This window comes from Maniola hyperantus, chromosome 6 (assembly GCF_902806685.2).
Source record: "Maniola hyperantus chromosome 6, iAphHyp1.2, whole genome shotgun sequence".
NCBI classification, from domain to species: Eukaryota; Metazoa; Arthropoda; class Insecta; order Lepidoptera; family Nymphalidae; genus Maniola; species Maniola hyperantus.
The window spans coordinates 3,913,612-3,932,160 of record NC_048541.1 but is presented as its reverse complement, the minus strand read 5'-3'; the positions used below and the strand labels follow the sequence as shown (position 1 = coordinate 3,932,160).

General features: G+C 45.4%; 1 protein-coding gene across 1 annotated transcript; it reads left to right on the top strand.

Moving 5' to 3' along the window:
- The first annotated feature begins 41 nt into the window (after nt 1-41).
- Nucleotides 42-17,983, top strand: LOC117982800 (gem-associated protein 5-like). Its single transcript, XM_069499452.1, has 18 exons — nt 42-321; nt 1,176-1,335; nt 1,573-1,789; nt 2,026-2,605; nt 2,870-3,049; nt 3,225-3,503; nt 3,928-4,114; nt 4,410-4,572; nt 4,738-4,894; nt 9,849-9,988; nt 10,748-10,869; nt 11,532-11,706; nt 12,676-13,176; nt 14,203-14,350; nt 14,751-14,830; nt 15,618-15,750; nt 16,445-16,531; nt 17,155-17,983. The coding sequence occupies exons 1-18, from the start codon at nt 125-127 to the stop codon at nt 17,429-17,431; spliced, it is 3,783 nt and encodes a 1,260-aa protein (XP_069355553.1). The 5' UTR covers nt 42-124; the 3' UTR covers nt 17,432-17,983.
- Nucleotides 17,984-18,549: the final 566 nt, after the last annotated feature.

Sequence of the window (18,549 nt, the reverse complement as noted above, 5' to 3'; positions counted from 1 at the left end):
TCACTTTGACGTTTAGGTGTTTTTAAATTTTGCAACGCATGGATTCGCACCGCCCGGTGTTTAGCAGCCGTTAGAAATATTTTACTGGTGGTTTATGTGCCATTATTAGTGCTTTTTTTCAACTATGAACGGAACTGTAATATTTCCATCTCCAAACTGGTTCCAAGTGTCTGGACTAGCCGTATCCAATGATGGGTGGCTTGTTTACGGTGGTCCAAGCAAGAGTCTTTGTGTTTTGGAACTATTGAATCCAAATAACCATGGATCAGGAAATGAGAATTGCTACCAAGCCCACGTTATCAACAGAGCACACCTAGAGAAGTAAGTTTATTAAAAAATGAAAAATGCTGTCTCATGAACACGCAAATCCTTATCAAAGTCGTAGTTATACGAATCGGCAGGTATATTAGCTTTGCACATGAACTGAATTACCTACTTAATATGATATAAAATAAAAATCTTGCTAACATGTGCAAACTATATCGTTGCAAATGTGATTTTCTCTTATAAACGTTTTTAAGCTTGATTTTACAGCGCGCTGTCACTTGCCCTCCACTTGCCGCAGCTGTGTATCAGTAACATATGCATTGCGTTGCTCTGCTGATGCTGTGTGTGACTCATTACATTAACAAAAGCTGGACAGGCCAGACACATATTTGGCTGTCGTCATTATCATCATCAACTGATAGACCTCCACCGCTGGACATAGGTCTCTTGTAGGGACTTCCACACACCACTGTCTTGCACCACCTAAATCCAGTGGCTCACCTGATGTCCGTCCATCTAGTGGGATGTCTTTCAACGCTGGGCTTTGTGCGAGGTTGCCATTTCTTTACCTTAGGACCCCAACATCTACCAGTTTTTTGAACTATGTGCCCTGCGCATTGAAACTTCAGCCCCACCACCAATATATTACTAATATAAATTCAAAATTAAGTTTGTCCTCCAATCACACTGCAGTGGGGCAACATATCCACATGATTTTTCGCATGGATGTAATTTAAAATTTGAAGAGAGTTATAATTATGTTACTGTTTATCCCAGGAAATTAAACAGTTTACATTGAATTTTTGAAAATCATGTGGACAAAGTCACAGGCATCATCTTGCTGTTTAATATCGTAATTAAAAAAAGCTTGTATTTTACTCTCATTTATTAAATTATAATCTTTTTAGAATAGTCAGTGTTGACATTTGTCGTGAATGGCCAGAGAAGAAGTTGTTCTTGACCGGCAGTGCAGATGGTGCCGTAAAACAGTGGAGCTTTCAATATGTTCAGAATACAGCAAGAATAAATTCTACACATTGTCTTGATATCTACCAAAATGAAAAAGAGGTACATATAATCAGTATTTTTATACTAAACTATGAATTAAGTAAATAAGCTAAGTGAAAAACTTTGCTAGTGCTGAAAGTTTGATAGATATTAGAGTTACAAAGTAACTTGTCAACTACCTTTACATTTGAAACACACCATTCTTATTCTTCTTCTTCTCTCTCTGGGCTGGTTTCTGCACTTAAACGTTTCCGTTCCGAAACACACCATATACAATTTATTATTCATTTTTTCAAGGATGTGGTAGGTGTAGGATACAGCAGTGAATCATTTGCAATAACAGTTGGCGGCTTTGGCAATATCATCAAATGGGACTTGAAATCGAATGTGGCTAAAACATACAGAAAATTTCTAAAGAAGTTCAAACCAACTTGCATAGCTTGCTCCCACCATGTACCTTTGAATGTTGCTGTGGGCACCAAACAAGGTGTTGTGTTTGTTTTAGACCTAAATGGTGAGTGCTTTTACTTTATTTACCAATTTATAATCGTATTTCTCATTGCTAAGGATTATGATCCTTATCCCTAAAACACACAATGATAGAAGTTCTCTTGAGATAATAATGTGGTTGATTCCCAGATCTTTATGCATACAACTCAACTAAGAGAACAGAATTTTGTATCTTAGACAGGACATGTACTCAGAATTTTAGCTATGAATAAGTTTCCTATAATTTAATTCTTATTCTAGGTCAAGGTAAAGTAGTTTACAAAGTTAGAGGCCAAGACGATGAGATCGTCAATGTGTCGTGGTGTCCACAATATGAGGTGCTTCTCAGAAAATCTTTCAAAGAATCCATTAGAAAATCAAGTGCTATGGAAAGATTGGAAAAAATTAGATCTGAAGTAGGTGAAGATGAAGAGAATTTGGACGACTCTGGATTGGAAAAGAATTTACCTGATGACAGTTTTGATGAGTCAATCGTACAGGAGGATGACACATTTGATATATATAAAGACCACGAGGCAGATGAGTTTGGTCACAAAAAGTTTGAACCGAAAGACATAATGGTTAGAGTTAAAGAAGAAAAGGAGCAAGGTGATTTTTTAACTGAATGCTTGAAACTCAAAGAAGATATTTTAAAGATAAAAAACGAATCAGAGGAGTCTGTAGATAATCTTGTAGATGCACTGGACAAAACACATGTGGATAGTGAGGAAGAAACTTCTGATGTGACCTTAACTGAGAAGGAAGAAGTAATCCCTGATGCTATAACTGAATCCAGCACTCACATACAGAAGCATCTTTTAGCTACAATTGGGAAATGTGGGTCAGTAATTTATTTCATATTAGTAGTGATCTCTCCGCATCAGAGGGTACATACAGCAAATGCGTTATTCGTGATTGAGGGATTTGTTTTATTGGCCCATTGAATAACCCCAGATTAATACTTTCCTTGTTGTGTCTTGCTGGATATTTTATCCAGGAATATAATTTTTTTAATTATTGTTAAGTATGTAGTTTTAATTTATATTGTAATATTCCCATTCAAATGTAGTTTTTTATTAAATTTTGATTTAAATTTTATTTTCAGTGGTGTAAGATTATGGTCTAAATCTGGTAAAATAGTCGGTAGCTGTGCAGTCCCGAAAAGTGTGAATAAGAATCCTAAAGGCTCTCTCTGCACCACAATACTATGGTATAAGCCTGATGTCCTGCTCATAGCTGATGGAAAAAGCCAATTACTTGAATGTAACCCATTGAGCATTGATTGGTAAGTTTTTTCTACCATATAGCACCATTATACAATGACAGCTTTAATCCTACTACCATGTAGCCTATAGATTAATAAGTAATTTTATTTTAGCCTTAACTTCTACTTTTGATGAATTCTAAATTTAATTTACAGCTAGTTTATTCTAATATTATTTTATAATGTTTTTTTGTAGTAAAAAGAAATTGCGGTGGACGGTAGTTCATTCGTTACACAAGCGTGGACTGTATTGTATCGCTTCAAACGCACCGCGCGTGCAATCGCCAGATAAATCGAGCGATCCGTCGACAGATAAGTTGAGCGATTCGTCACAGGATCAGTGGAATATATGGACTGTCGCCCAAGATCGCAATCTTATTTGCTATTCAATGCAGAACCATGAAAAGGTGGCTATCTACAATACATGCGGAAGCTTCATATACACAATACAGTCATGTCCCTATGATGCTAAAAGGTAAGATTCGATTTATTTTGTATTGAATCAGCTGCGAACATATATTTTTAAATATTTGATGTTTCAATTTTATTGGATTCAGACTAGCTATTTTTAGGGTTCGGAAGGGTGCCAACAGACCCTATTACTAAGTTTCCACTGTCTATCCGTCTGTTTATCTGGCTGTCAGGCTGTATTTTGTAACCGTAATAAGGTGTTAAAATTTTCACAGAATGTGTATTTCTATTGTCGCTATAATAACAAATAATAAAATTCACAATGGCTGCCAGTAAAATTAAGAAAATTAAAAATAGCTGTTTCTTGTATGATGGTTGTAACTCTTCATGTGCGAGTCCAACTCGCACTCGACTGATTTTGAAATATTTGGTGTATTAATTTTTTTTGGATACATTCTAACCATTTTATAAAATTTACAAATTTACAGTGTAGCTTTGAGCGTAGGCGACGGAGCAGTCAGGGTTTGGGAAGCGGATACACTGGATGAGGATGACACCAAGTTGTCCCTGGGCCAAGTCACTATGTACTGGCAGAAAGTGCAGGGCAAAGTGTTGGTTGCAACCTGGCACCCCACTCGAGATAATCTACTTGCGTTCGCTACGGCGGAATCTAGGGTAATTTTATTTATTTATTTAGAAATCTTTATTGCACACACATAATATATACAGGAAAACAATACAAGATACGGAAGAAACTATACAAAAAGGTTTTTACAATTATTTTTATTTTGAATTCTCAGTCATTACCCAAAATCGTGGGTGAAAGTAAAGTGTTCAAAATTTATAAACATGTTTAAAATGAACTCCCAAAAATTAACAAAAAACTGCCATAAACCTAGGGTCTCATTCAGTCATGCCGTGTTGGGCCTCTGACGCCGCCGCTAGGTAACGGTGCGATATATGTCCACAGGTGGGGTTGATAGACGCGAGTGGCAAGATGGAGCGGCCCGCGCGCACGTTGGTGCCAGCGCTGAGCGGCGCGATATACTCGCTGTGCTGGGGCGACGGGTACGACCTGTATGCGTCGGGCGGCGGCCGCCTCGTGCGGTACTGCACCAACAAGCCCGATAAGGGTATGTGTCCAAATAAACAAAAAGAGGCTGGTTTCTTGCCTCATAATAAAATATTCAAAGTAAAAAAAATAAACGGAAATGTTGTTGCTGTTGGTACAAGTTTGACAGATATATTAGTTACAGAGCGATGATCTCTGTTTATTGTTTGTGCTATATGTTTGACAGATCCAGAGGCAATAACCGTGAAGTTGGAAGGTCAGAAGTGGGATGTGTGCTGCGTAAACTGGCAGGCGCGGGGCCTGCTGTGTGGCAGCCTGGGCGGCGCTGTGGCTGTGCTGGACCCTTACACGTGGGACCTCTGCACTGTGGCCTTTGTGTTCAGGTGAGTGACAGTAACTGTGGAGGTGGAGGGTCAGGAGTGGGTTGTGTGCTGCGTGAACTGGCAGGCGCGGGGCCTACTGTGTGGCAGCCTGGGCGGCGCTGTGGCTGTGCTGGACCCTTACACGTGGGACCTTCGTACTGTGGCCTTTGTGTTCAGGTGAGTGACAGTAACTGTGGAGGTGGAGGGTCAGGAGTGGGTTGTGTGCTGCGTGAACTGGCAGGCGCGGGGCCTACTGTGTGGCAGCCTGGGCGGCGCTGTGGCTGTGCTGGACCCTTACACGTGGGACCTTCGTACTGTGGCCTTTGTGTTCAGGTTAGTGACAGTAACTGTGGAGGTGGAGGGTCAGGAGTGGGTTGTGTGCTGCGTGAACTGGCAGGCGCGGGGCCTACTGTGTGGCAGCCTGGGCGGCGCTGTGGCTGTGCTTGACCCTTACACGTGGGACCTTCGTACTGTGGCCTTTGTGTTCAGGTGAGTGACAGTAACTGTGGAGGTGGAGGGTCAGGAGTGGGTTGTGTGCTGCGTGAACTGGCAGGCGCGGGGCCTACTGTGTGGCAGCCTGGGCGGCGCTGTGGCTGTGCTGGACCCTTACACGTGGGACCTTCGTACTGTGGCCTTTGTGTTCAGGTGAGTGACAGTAACTGTGGAGGTGGAGGGTCAGGAGTGGGTTGTGTGCTGCGTGAACTGGCAGGCGCGGGGCCTACTGTGTGGCAGCCTGGGCGGCGCTGTGGCTGTGCTTGACCCTTACACGTGGGACCTTCGTACTGTGGCCTTTGTGTTCAGGTGAGTGACAGTAACTGTGGAGGTGGAGGGTCAGGAGTGGGTTGTGTGCTGCGTGAACTGGCAGGCGCGGGGCCTACTGTGTGGCAGCCTGGGCGGCGCTGTGGCTGTGCTTGACCCTTACACGTGGGACCTTCGTACTGTGGCCTTTGTGTTCAGGTGAGTGACAGTAACTGTGGAGGTGGAGGGTCAGGAGTGGGTTGTGTGCTGCGTGAACTGGCAGGCGCGGGGCCTACTGTGTGGCAGCCTGGGCGGCGCTGTGGCTGTGCTTGACCCTTACACGTGGGACCTTCGTACTGTGGCCTTTGTGTTCAGGTTAGTGACAGTAACTGTGGAGGTGGAGGGTCAGGAGTGGGTTGTGTGCTGCGTGAACTGGCAGGCGCGGGGCCTACTGTGTGGCAGCCTGGGCGGCGCTGTGGCTGTGCTTGACCCTTACACGTGGGACCTTCGTACTGTGGCCTTTGTGTTCAGGTTAGTGACAGTAACTGTGGAGGTGGAGGGTCAGGAGTGGGTTGTGTGCTGCGTGAACTGGCAGGCGCGGGGCCTACTGTGTGGCAGCCTGGGCGGCGCTGTGGCTGTGCTTGACCCTTACACGTGGGACCTTCGTACTGTGGCCTTTGTGTTCAGGTTAGTGACAGTAACTGTGGAGGTGGAGGGTCAGGAGTGGGTTGTGTGCTGCGTGAACTGGCAGGCGCGGGGCCTACTGTGTGGCAGCCTGGGCGGCGCTGTGGCTGTGCTTGACCCTTACACGTGGGACCTTCGTACTGTGGCCTTTGTGTTCAGGTGAGTGACAGTAACTGTGGAGGTGGAGGGTCAGGAGTGGGTTGTGTGCTGCGTGAACTGGCAGGCGCGGGGCCTACTGTGTGGCAGCCTGGGCGGCGCTGTGGCTGTGCTTGACCCTTACACGTGGGACCTTCGTACTGTGGCCTTTGTGTTCAGGTTAGTGACAGTAACTGTGGAGGTGGAGGGTCAGGAGTGGGTTGTGTGCTGCGTGAACTGGCAGGCGCGGGGCCTACTGTGTGGCAGCCTGGGCGGCGCTGTGGCTGTGCTTGACCCTTACACGTGGGACCTTCGTACTGTGGCCTTTGTGTTCAGGTTAGTGACAGTAACTGTGGAGGTGGAGGGTCAGGAGTGGGTTGTGTGCTGCGTGAACTGGCAGGCGCGGGGCCTACTGTGTGGCAGCCTGGGCGGCGCTGTGGCTGTGCTTGACCCTTACACGTGGGACCTTCGTACTGTGGCCTTTGTGTTCAGGTTAGTGACAGTAACTGTGGAGGTGGAGGGTCAGGAGTGGGTTGTGTGCTGCGTGAACTGGCAGGCGCGGGGCCTACTGTGTGGCAGCCTGGGCGGCGCTGTGGCTGTGCTTGACCCTTACACGTGGGACCTTCGTACTGTGGCCTTTGTGTTCAGGTTAGTGACAGTAACTGTGGAGGTGGAGGGTCAGGAGTGGGTTGTGTGCTGCGTGAACTGGCAGGCGCGGGGCCTACTGTGTGGCAGCCTGGGCGGCGCTGTGGCTGTGCTGGACCCTTACACGTGGGACCTTCGTACTGTGGCCTTTGTGTTCAGGTGAGTGACAGTAACTGTGGAGGTGGAGGGTCAGGAGTGGGTTGTGTGCTGCGTGAACTGGCAGGCGCGGGGCCTACTGTGTGGCAGCCTGGGCGGCGCTGTGGCTGTGCTGGACCCTTACACGTGGGACCTTCGTACTGTGGCCTTTGTGTTCAGGTTAGTGACAGTAACTGTGGAGGTGGAGGGTCAGGAGTGGGTTGTGTGCTGCGTGAACTGGCAGGCGCGGGGCCTACTGTGTGGCAGCCTGGGCGGCGCTGTGGCTGTGCTTGACCCTTACACGTGGGACCTTCGTACTGTGGCCTTTGTGTTCAGGTTAGTGACAGTAACTGTGGAGGTGGAGGGTCAGGAGTGGGTTGTGTGCTGCGTGAACTGGCAGGCGCGGGGCCTACTGTGTGGCAGCCTGGGCGGCGCTGTGGCTGTGCTTGACCCTTACACGTGGGACCTTCGTACTGTGGCCTTTGTGTTCAGGTTAGTGACAGTAACTGTGGAGGTGGAGGGTCAGGAGTGGGTTGTGTGCTGCGTGAACTGGCAGGCGCGGGGCCTACTGTGTGGCAGCCTGGGCGGCGCTGTGGCTGTGCTTGACCCTTACACGTGGGACCTTCGTACTGTGGCCTTTGTGTTCAGGTTAGTGACAGTAACTGTGGAGGTGGAGGGTCAGGAGTGGGTTGTGTGCTGCGTGAACTGGCAGGCGCGGGGCCTACTGTGTGGCAGCCTGGGCGGCGCTGTGGCTGTGCTTGACCCTTACACGTGGGACCTTCGTACTGTGGCCTTTGTGTTCAGGTTAGTGACAGTAACTGTGGAGGTGGAGGGTCAGGAGTGGGTTGTGTGCTGCGTGAACTGGCAGGCGCGGGGCCTACTGTGTGGCAGCCTGGGCGGCGCTGTGGCTGTGCTTGACCCTTACACGTGGGACCTTCGTACTGTGGCCTTTGTGTTCAGGTGAGTGACAGTAACTGTGGAGGTGGAGGGTCAGGAGTGGGTTGTGTGCTGCGTGAACTGGCAGGCGCGGGGCCTACTGTGTGGCAGCCTGGGCGGCGCTGTGGCTGTGCTTGACCCTTACACGTGGGACCTTCGTACTGTGGCCTTTGTGTTCAGGTTAGTGACAGTAACTGTGGAGGTGGAGGGTCAGGAGTGGGTTGTGTGCTGCGTGAACTGGCAGGCGCGGGGCCTACTGTGTGGCAGCCTGGGCGGCGCTGTGGCTGTGCTTGACCCTTACACGTGGGACCTTCGTACTGTGGCCTTTGTGTTCAGGTTAGTGACAGTAACTGTGGAGGTGGAGGGTCAGGAGTGGGTTGTGTGCTGCGTGAACTGGCAGGCGCGGGGCCTACTGTGTGGCAGCCTGGGCGGCGCTGTGGCTGTGCTTGACCCTTACACGTGGGACCTTCGTACTGTGGCCTTTGTGTTCAGGTTAGTGACAGTAACTGTGGAGGTGGAGGGTCAGGAGTGGGTTGTGTGCTGCGTGAACTGGCAGGCGCGGGGCCTACTGTGTGGCAGCCTGGGCGGCGCTGTGGCTGTGCTTGACCCTTACACGTGGGACCTTCGTACTGTGGCCTTTGTGTTCAGGTTAGTGACAGTAACTGTGGAGGTGGAGGGTCAGGAGTGGGTTGTGTGCTGCGTGAACTGGCAGGCGCGGGGCCTACTGTGTGGCAGCCTGGGCGGCGCTGTGGCTGTGCTTGACCCTTACACGTGGGACCTTCGTACTGTGGCCTTTGTGTTCAGGTTAGTGACAGTAACTGTGGAGGTGGAGGGTCAGGAGTGGGTTGTGTGCTGCGTGAACTGGCAGGCGCGGGGCCTACTGTGTGGCAGCCTGGGCGGCGCTGTGGCTGTGCTTGACCCTTACACGTGGGACCTTCGTACTGTGGCCTTTGTGTTCAGGTGAGTGACAGTAACTGTGGAGGTGGAGGGTCAGGAGTGGGTTGTGTGCTGCGTGAACTGGCAGGCGCGGGGCCTACTGTGTGGCAGCCTGGGCGGCGCTGTGGCTGTGCTTGACCCTTACACGTGGGACCTTCGTACTGTGGCCTTTGTGTTCAGGTTAGTGACAGTAACTGTGGAGGTGGAGGGTCAGGAGTGGGTTGTGTGCTGCGTGAACTGGCAGGCGCGGGGCCTACTGTGTGGCAGCCTGGGCGGCGCTGTGGCTGTGCTTGACCCTTACACGTGGGACCTTCGTACTGTGGCCTTTGTGTTCAGGTTAGTGACAGTAACTGTGGAGGTGGAGGGTCAGGAGTGGGTTGTGTGCTGCGTGAACTGGCAGGCGCGGGGCCTACTGTGTGGCAGCCTGGGCGGCGCTGTGGCTGTGCTTGACCCTTACACGTGGGACCTTCGTACTGTGGCCTTTGTGTTCAGGTTAGTGACAGTAACTGTGGAGGTGGAGGGTCAGGACTGGGGTTTGTGCAGGTCACAGACTAAGAACACAACGCGCCTTATACATACACCTTGTGTTCAGATTGGATTACCACAATACCACAGGTTCATCGCTGAGACTTGTGGTGGTTTTTAACTTAAATTATTTAGTGTTTCCGTAAAATGCATTTGCGGAAGAAGTTTGTTCCGTAAACAGACTATCACATAGATAGAACTTGATAGAAATTGACTGCTTTAAATAAGTCAAATTTTTCAGCAAAATGATACACAGCATGGAGTGGCACCCGCAACAAACTTCTAGTTCTAGCGAAGAGTCGCCGCACAAAGACCTCATCGCGATCTCTTCCCTCGACAAGTCCTGTGACGTTGCTATCTACGAATATGCCGATAAAGGCGGTAAGTCATCCCAATATAACCTTTAGTATAGTGCCCAGCGTGAGTTGGCGAATCTAGGTAGCAAGGGTCCAGTTATTACACCATGTATACACAGACTCCAAAAAATATTACTATAGAACTACAATAACTCTTGTATACATAATATATTGGGTAATAGTTTAAACTTTAAATTATTTTTTACTTTTTAGTGTTTGTGGTTATTGAAGTTGGTTTTTTTTTTTGAATTTTTTTTATTTCACATTTTTTAGTGGCCCCATTGTACTAAAATATGATATGCCTGGTTAAAAACCTACTGTTTACTAAGCTATTACACTGATCGTGAGCAATGTACTCTTATCCATTGAGGAGTTCCGTTCTCCATCTTTGAAGATATTCATCAGATCTTTACCAAATTAAAATGGGACCACATCTGAAGTATGTCTTACAAAACAAAAAAAGAATTATCAAAATCGGTTCATAATTGACGGAGTAATCGTAAACAAACATACAAAAAAAAAATTAAAAAAACATACAGTTGAATTGAGAACCTACCTCCTTTTTTTTAAAGTCGGTTAAAAATGCAGGCCCAACACAACAACACTACTTACTTCGGAGATATGACATAAACAACTGTCTATTTCAGACTGTGGATGGGAGGGTTTCCGAAACATTGATCCTGGAAACATCTACGTGATGTTTCAGAAACTTTGTAACCGAAGCTCATGGCTTTATCTCTATAATTTTACATACAACTAAAAACTTACCTGTTCTTGATTGTAGATGGTCTAAAGTTACACAAGTGGAAGTCACTGAGCGGCCACAAGAGCGTAGTGCTGCAGCTGGCGTGGAACCCGCACCGGGAGGCGTGGCTGCTGTCCAGCTCGCACGACAGCACTGTCAGAGTGAGTTATTTACTTACAGCCATTACGCGTAGTCGACTAGTCTAGTTGAACTTTCGACTTCACTAATGAGCGCTGCCTCATCCTGTCCTCAGCCTTCCTCATTCAGCCGCCTCCTGTCACTCTATATTGCCAGTTCATCGTGCCGGAGGCATGCCCCACGCTATCCATACTAGTACATTCTCCACTTTAGGGCTTTTCGGCTCCAACGGTCATCGCTTTTATGACAAGCATAGCCTACTCGCTGCCACTTCAGCTAGTCTATAAGTGAGCCGGACTTTCGATTCATTTTTTTTTATTGGCACAAACTATAGCAGTACATGAGGTTGTGATAGCCTAGTGGGTAGGACGTCTGCCTCTTGATCGGAGGTCGGGGGTTCGATCTCGGGCACGCACCGTTAACTTTTCAGAGTTATGTGCGTTTTAAGTAATTAAATATCACTTGCTTTAACGGTGAAGGAAAACATCGTGAGGAAACCTACATGTCTGAAAGTTCTCCATAATGTTTTCAAAGGTGTGTGAAGTCTGCCAATCCGCACTTTGCCAGCGTGGTAGACTATGACCAAAACCCATCTCAATCTGAGAGGATACCCGTGCTCTGTAGTGAGAAAGCGATGGGTCGCTCATGATGATGATGATGATAGCAGTACATTTGATTGGGCCAGGTGTGGGATGTGGTGGAAGGCGTATGCATCGCCATATTCGGTGGACACGCCCAATCGTCCCTGGGCGTGGCGTGGAGCGCTTTCCCGCAGCTGTCGTCAACGGTGGTGTCGGGCGGCGCGGACTGCTGCCTGCGCGTGTGGCGCGTGGAGGACTACCCGCCCGCCGCCTACACAGGTATGGTACGCGACAGGTCGAGATGCCACCCGCACAGCCCCCGCGCTCTGCACAGTAGAGTTGTCAAAGCACGACGTTCTACCATCGATCCCTAAAGTGCCTCGTAAACGGTCAAACATGTTTGTCAAATATTACGTCTGTCAAATTATTTGATCGTCTGCGGTCGTGTTTGATGCTTTTGTCAAACAAAGTATGTGTTTGGCAAATTTGATTGACGGCGTGTTTGTCAAACATGCTTGAAGGTGTACAGCTGCGTTTGTCAAACAAACTACCTGTTTGGCAAATTTGATTGACGGCGTGTTTGACAAACATGTTGACCGTTTACGGGGCACTTAATAAAATAAATTGACACTATCTCTAAAAGGCTTTAATCAAGTAGTCAATTCGAAGGATGGGGTAGGGGTGGGGATGTAAGTTCGAACTCTGAACAAGAAAACTTATGAGGAAAAAAATGGCTTTCTCATGACAGCAAGCTTATCTTGATGCTTTTATGCTCGCGACTTCGTCCGCGTGGACTACAAAATTTCAAACCCCTATTTCACCCCCTTAGGAGTTCAATTTTCAAAAATCCTTTCTTAGCGGATGCCTACGTCATAATAGCTATCTGCATGCCGAATTTCAGCCCGATCCGTCCAGTAGTTTGAGCTGTGCGTTGATAGATCAGTCAGTCAGTCAATTTCAATTCCGAATTTTAAATCAACACTTTCCGATTTCATTCCTCCTTTTGAACCTCGCTTCTTTTTTACCAAACAAGTTTGTAAGCTATCGTGAGGCACCTATAGGTCGGACGTGAATCGCAATTTTAAAAGGACATATCTTCTCATCGCGTTAAAATAAGGACTTGAATTTTTTATAGAAATAATAGATATTAATTTCAACATGACATCTAATATTTTCAAAAAAAAGCTTTAACAGACAGACAGACGAATGACAAGTATCTAGGATTGCAACCAAGATCTCCTTTTGCAGAAATCAAAAACGAAGTAGCTCCAAGGAAAAGAAAAGAAGATATGAAGCTAAAAGCGAAGATAGATGAAAATAAAGAAGTGGAACAGCAGAGTGCAGAACCCTCTACAAGCGCCGGTCAAGTCGCCGCGACCGCTGGGAACAAACTCAAACCGCCCAGGCGGTTCCTGTTGCCGTGGTTACGGAAACAAATGGCTCGGTGTAATGCGCACAGTTTGAGAAAAATGGCTGAACAATTACTTAAATCCGAAGAAAGTGGTAAAAGTAATCAAGAAATTAATCAAAAAGTGGTCAAATCTGAAGAAATCGAAACAAATGGCGATCATAAAGATGAGATTAAAACAAATGGTGAAATCAAATCAAACAGTGATCATGAAAATGATGAAGCCAAAGATGAATCAAGTGATGAACAACTCGAAGTAAAAGAAAATGAACAGGTGTATGTAGAATTTTGGAAGGTGTTCGGCAACACTAATGATTTGAATGAAGTGCTGGATTTAGAAAGTGAGTATGCGTTTTGTGTACTATATTTTTTAATTTCCTTCGACAATATTTTTCGGGGTTAGTACAGAGTCGCATATTGAAGTTTTTCGGACATGACGGCGTAAGAGTGACTCCATCGAGTGCTTTGTAGTGCAGGGCAGAGGAAGAGGAAGAGGAAGGTTGCCCATGCTATGGACCGAGTATAAGTCTGCTGTGAGCAGTACTTTGCAAAGTATACAGTATCAGCTGATGCCCACATCTCCGCTTGGATTTAGGTTTTTAAAATTCTGTGGGAACTCACTAATTTTCCAGGATAAAAAGTAGTCTATGCAAAAAGGTACGCTTGTCCGTTGCTCCGTTGCGGTGTGATTGAAGGGCAAACCAATAAATCAGCAAACAAACACACTTTCGCATTTATAATGTGAGTAATATGTATAATATAACTGTCGGCCAGCAGGGAGAAATTGCGAATACTCCTGAGGAGAATCATTCTGCTCCTAAAGATGCCACTTAGTGAATCGTGATGACGCCACCGCTCTGCCGAGACTGCTACGAATACGTTTCAGTTTCACTATATTTATTTCGCGGTGGAGATGTGTATGAGTATTTCGCCGAAATTGTGTGGGAAAGAGATGGACTTATAGTCAATGTTGTTGTCCGTGCGTTAGAAAAGGCAGTTTCGTTTCTGTTCCGCATGACATACATACATACATACAACTGACAAGTCATGGCGGTACCTACTTCAGCGGCGGTGACTGTAGCCTGTACCTCTGAAACATTTTAATAATTACTAGCTGATGCCCGCGATTTCGTCCGCGTGGAATTAGGTTTTTAAAAATCCCGTATGAACTCTTTGATTTTCCGGGATAAAAAGTAGCCTATGTCATTCTTCAGGTCTTTATCTATACCCATGCAAAAAATCACGTCAATCCATTGCACCGTTGCCACGTGATTGAGGGACAAACCAACAAACCAATAAACCACCAAACAAACACACTTTCGCATTTATAATATTTTAATTAATAATATTTCAATAATTATTCCCAGTGCATCGCCATTTGAAGTTTGAGCGCTTCGAGGCGTGGTGCATGGTGTCACTGTTCCGCGGCCACATCGACGCCACGCTGCAGGCCGCGAGCCGGCGCGACGCGCTGTGCCCCTTCCTGCTCAGCATAGCGCCCTCTGTTTCCTTCAAGTGAGTATCCGCCGTGTAATCTTGCTAACGAATCAACAGCGCGAGCGAAGCGAGTGCGTAATTTTTCCATATTTTAACAAAAAAATTGGGAAATTCAAGAATGAGTGTGAGGTCTGAAAGCAAAAAAACAGGATTTTCAGTCAAGAAATTCTCAGCAGCTCGGAGTTGGGAAATTGGCAGTGTCACCCTCGTGGCTCTGAAAGCATGTAAAGCCATTGATCCTGCGCCTGATCTCTCTTCAGTCGTGTTGGATCAGCACCCCATCTGACAATGAGAGTGAGGGAATAGAAAGTGCATCTTTGTTTGTGCACACATTTTAATGTTAAAAAAATATATATTTTGAGTAAAATACCCTTCTATATGGTTATATTGAATGATCTATAAGTAAACTATTTTCTAGGTATTGGAAAGATGTGACACAACTTTATTTGGCTCAAATCGAGAGACTAGTTGCCAAAGGAGAGGAGGATAAGCTTAGCGGTGAGTACATTAAACTATTGTGGACCAAACAGTTTATTTTATATTTATTTTTACCATATATAAACAGACGAATTGATGTTTTGACAGGTAATTGCAGTACAAAAACTTTATGCCTCAGTTAAATATTATTTGGCAATTGAAATCGGGTCATATAATCATTATTGGAATATTAATAATGTCAGTTATGTAGTAATAATTTGTTTAGTCATAAAATTTGTTACCAGTTCAATTGTTAAGTTCTCAGATTTGCCTCCACATATAACGATTTAACTGAACAGTCAGACTATTCAGTTATAACTGCACGTATCTAGCCGGCTTAACGTCCCTAATTCCCTACCTATGTGCTCTTTAAAATGTATGAGGTTTATTTTAAAATCATAGACTAGCCCTTGAATGCAATCAGACCTGCTGGAATATTATGAAGCAGTCTAAGGTGGAACATTCTTGCCTAGATGCCTATTCACTCTCGACTTGAAGGTACCCATATTAAAATTGGAGGGGAAACTGATACTGGAAGGGTGCCCATATCTTAACATTTCGAATTAGAAACGAGGAGGCAAATTGCTTCGTAGGTGTCTGTGGCATTTCGACTACGCACGAGTGCAGACCTTGGCGATGCCTTGCAATGCGATAGCAAAAAGTTGAAGTAGGAATCAGGTCATAAATTCTTAGGCATACTGAACCTGTAGTTTGGAGACTGCTGGTTCGGATTGGTCACAGATAACAAATTAAGTTTGTTGGTCTTCCCAACATGATCTGCTGATCGCAGCACGGTGTTGTGTTGCAGAAGTGAAGAGGTACGGAGGCACCATATACCAGCGCGCCGCGCTGCAGCTGAGCGTGCACGAGCTGAAGGGCGCCGTGACCGCGCTCGTGGACGCGCGCCTCTTCCTCGAGGCCTACGTCCTGGCCAGGGCCAGGTAGTGACTACTCCATTGTACTGTTTCTTCGCAGCTAGAAGTACCTGTTTATATGCTAATACGAGCTCCCTGTACATTTTTTTTAATAGTCCATGTACACTAGTGCTACAATGATTTTTGACACCTGGCTAAAATCGGAACTGACGCCGCCATCTTGTGATGTGTCACTCTGTCCGTTTGTCGCTGCGTGTGCTGGTGGTGGGCTGTGTGGTGTTGGTGTGGTGTGTGTCACCCTTTCCTTCTAAGCGCACCTCACCCCGAGAGAAGCCGGGTGAATGAATTTTGCTTGATAAACAAGACTTTTTTTAAAGACAAAAACGGCAAAGCGAAAATTGCACATCGACGTTTGGCTTGGTTATAGATCTAGAACAGCCAAAAATCGAATAATAGTCTTAATACGTTTGTAGGTATGAAGAAGCGTGGAAGAAGTGTACCCTTAACATGCGCAGATTACAGCGGTCGTCGTTCATGACTACCTCAATTTAGAGCCTCAATAGCTCAACGGTTAAAGGAGCGGGCCGAAATCCGATTGAAGCCGGTTCATACCCCACCCGTTGCACTATTGTCGTACCTTCCCCCAGCACAGCTTAACGCTTAGTTGGAGGGGAAAGGCTAATATTTTTATTTAAAAAAAATCCGGCCGTTTTGGGTGATCTGCGCTAACAACTCTAATGTCTAAATGTAACTGTTACAGGCACGTGGACAGCTTGGCTGTGGACGTGCTACACGCGTGGAAGAGGCAGTGCATAGTGCTGGGCCGCCCGGAGCTGGTTGCCATGTGGTGAGCTCATTGCGGGTGTTAAACTATCTATATAATAAAAATAACACATATGTAATGTTTAACAAAAAACAGGCCAAGTGCGAGTCAGGCTCGCGCTACGAGGGTTCCGTACTACAGTCGTATTTTTTGGACATTTTGCACGATAATTCAAAAACTATGATGCGTAAAAATAAATAAAAATCTATTTTAGAATGCACAGGTGAAGACCTTTCACATGATACCCCACTTGATACAGTTATCTTACTTCGAAAATTGAAAATACTAATTATTAGATCATGACCACAATTTTTTTTTTTATTGATGTAACCCTAAATTCACGGTTTTTAGATTTCTCCCCGAATGTCTGCTATAAGACCTACCCACTTGCTAAATTTCATGATTCTAGGTCAACGGGAAGTACCCTGTAGATTTCTTGACAGACAGACAGACAACAAAGTGATCCTATAAGGGTTCTGTTTTTCCTTTTGAGGTACGGAACCCTAAAAAACGTATAATAAATGATCATTTCACAAAAAACGTTTCAAAAACCAACCAGGTGACGGTCCGACTTGCACTTGGTCGGTTTTTATTAAAACGTGATATTAAAAAATAAAATTGTTAATTTTTTTTTTGTTTCCTTCCAGTGATTTGGCATTAGGGGACGTGTACAAAGCGGCGGTGTCTCTGGCCAAGTCGAATAACCAAGATTTGCTGAGCTTGGCCGCGGACTTGGCCAAAGCCGCCGGCCAGCCGACCTTCGCTACACACATCGAAGATAAAAAGTCGCTAATCCTCAGCGAAACCCCCGACGTAGATGCTGCTGAGGATTTGAAAGAGTTACCTTCTAAAATTGACCTTCTGAAAGGTAGTATCAAAATAGCAGACGAAGGTGAAACCATTATTAGTGAAAATGAGGACTGATTTCGTTAAAAACCTATGTACGCAACGTGTAATGCTACGTATGTTTTAAGGCAAATGCGAACGTTTTTATTGTATTCTGATGTACTGCTCTTAAGATTCAGGAACTGATCTTAAGGTGGATTTAGACTAAACGGGCGAATGCTCGCGCTATCCCCACTCTGTCAAGTTTTCTTTGAATGAACAGAGATAAATCAATGCTCGGTTTATGTTTATCCAAGGATAAAATTTGACAGTGAGAATAGACTGAGCGAGCATTCGCTTGTGTGGTCCAAATTCACCTTAAATTCATTGTCATGTTACCATATGAAGTTATCAGTCAAGATGGTGCGTTATTCATAATTTTACCTTCTGATATATTACATAACGCATAAAATTTAACTTTCCACGCGCCATTTTAACTTTTTGTGTCAAATTTCATGTCAAAAGTACGATTTTAATCCTTATTTCGAAGGTGAACCGTACTTTTGACATGACAGTTGACCCATAGAGTCAAAATGGCGCGTGAGGGGTAATTTTGGACATACTATACTTAGCGTTCGGCGTAATGTGCGTACAGTTTGTTAATGGTGGCACAATTTTGATTAGGAAAATATCGTAACTTTGTATCAATCTTCAATCTTGTATCGTTTTGTTAAGTGCTTCTCAAATCTCATATCATCAATCATAGTCATAATTTGTTTAAATAAAACTATGTTCTTAATTGACTGTATCTTTATTGACATATTTAATCAAAAACAGTATATACTATAACCTATTACTATAATTATATGCATATTAAAGTAAGTAGGTATAGGTAGTAACGTAGCAATATTATAAAAGTACTGAATACTAATATTTACTTACGTCACTCAAGGACCTTGAAACATAACGCGTACAATTTAACTCTTCACTTAGTTTATTCTAACTAAGAAAACACAGGAAAGGGACGCATTGAAAACGAGGTTTTCTCTTTCGGCTCGCGTTACTGGCCTTAGTCGGCCTTCTTCGGACTTTGCTTAGACCACAGAATATATAATAGTACTAACGTACTTAGACTTAAGACAGTTAAAACGGGACAGAGCTATATCTCTCGCATAAATCTGTCTCGTTTTAATTCAATCTCAAGTCTGAGCAAAGTC

Coding starts and splice junctions, on each gene's coding strand:
- LOC117982800 (XM_069499452.1), top strand. CDS start 125: ATGAACGGAACTGTAATATTTCCATCTCCAAACTGGTTCCAAGTGTCT. Junction 11,707..12,675: donor CCCGCCCGCCGCCTACACAG/GTATGGTACGCG, acceptor CTCCTTTTGCAG/AAATCAAAAACGAAGTAGCT. Junction 16,532..17,154: donor CCGGAGCTGGTTGCCATGTG/GTGAGCTCATTG, acceptor GTTTCCTTCCAG/TGATTTGGCATTAGGGGACG.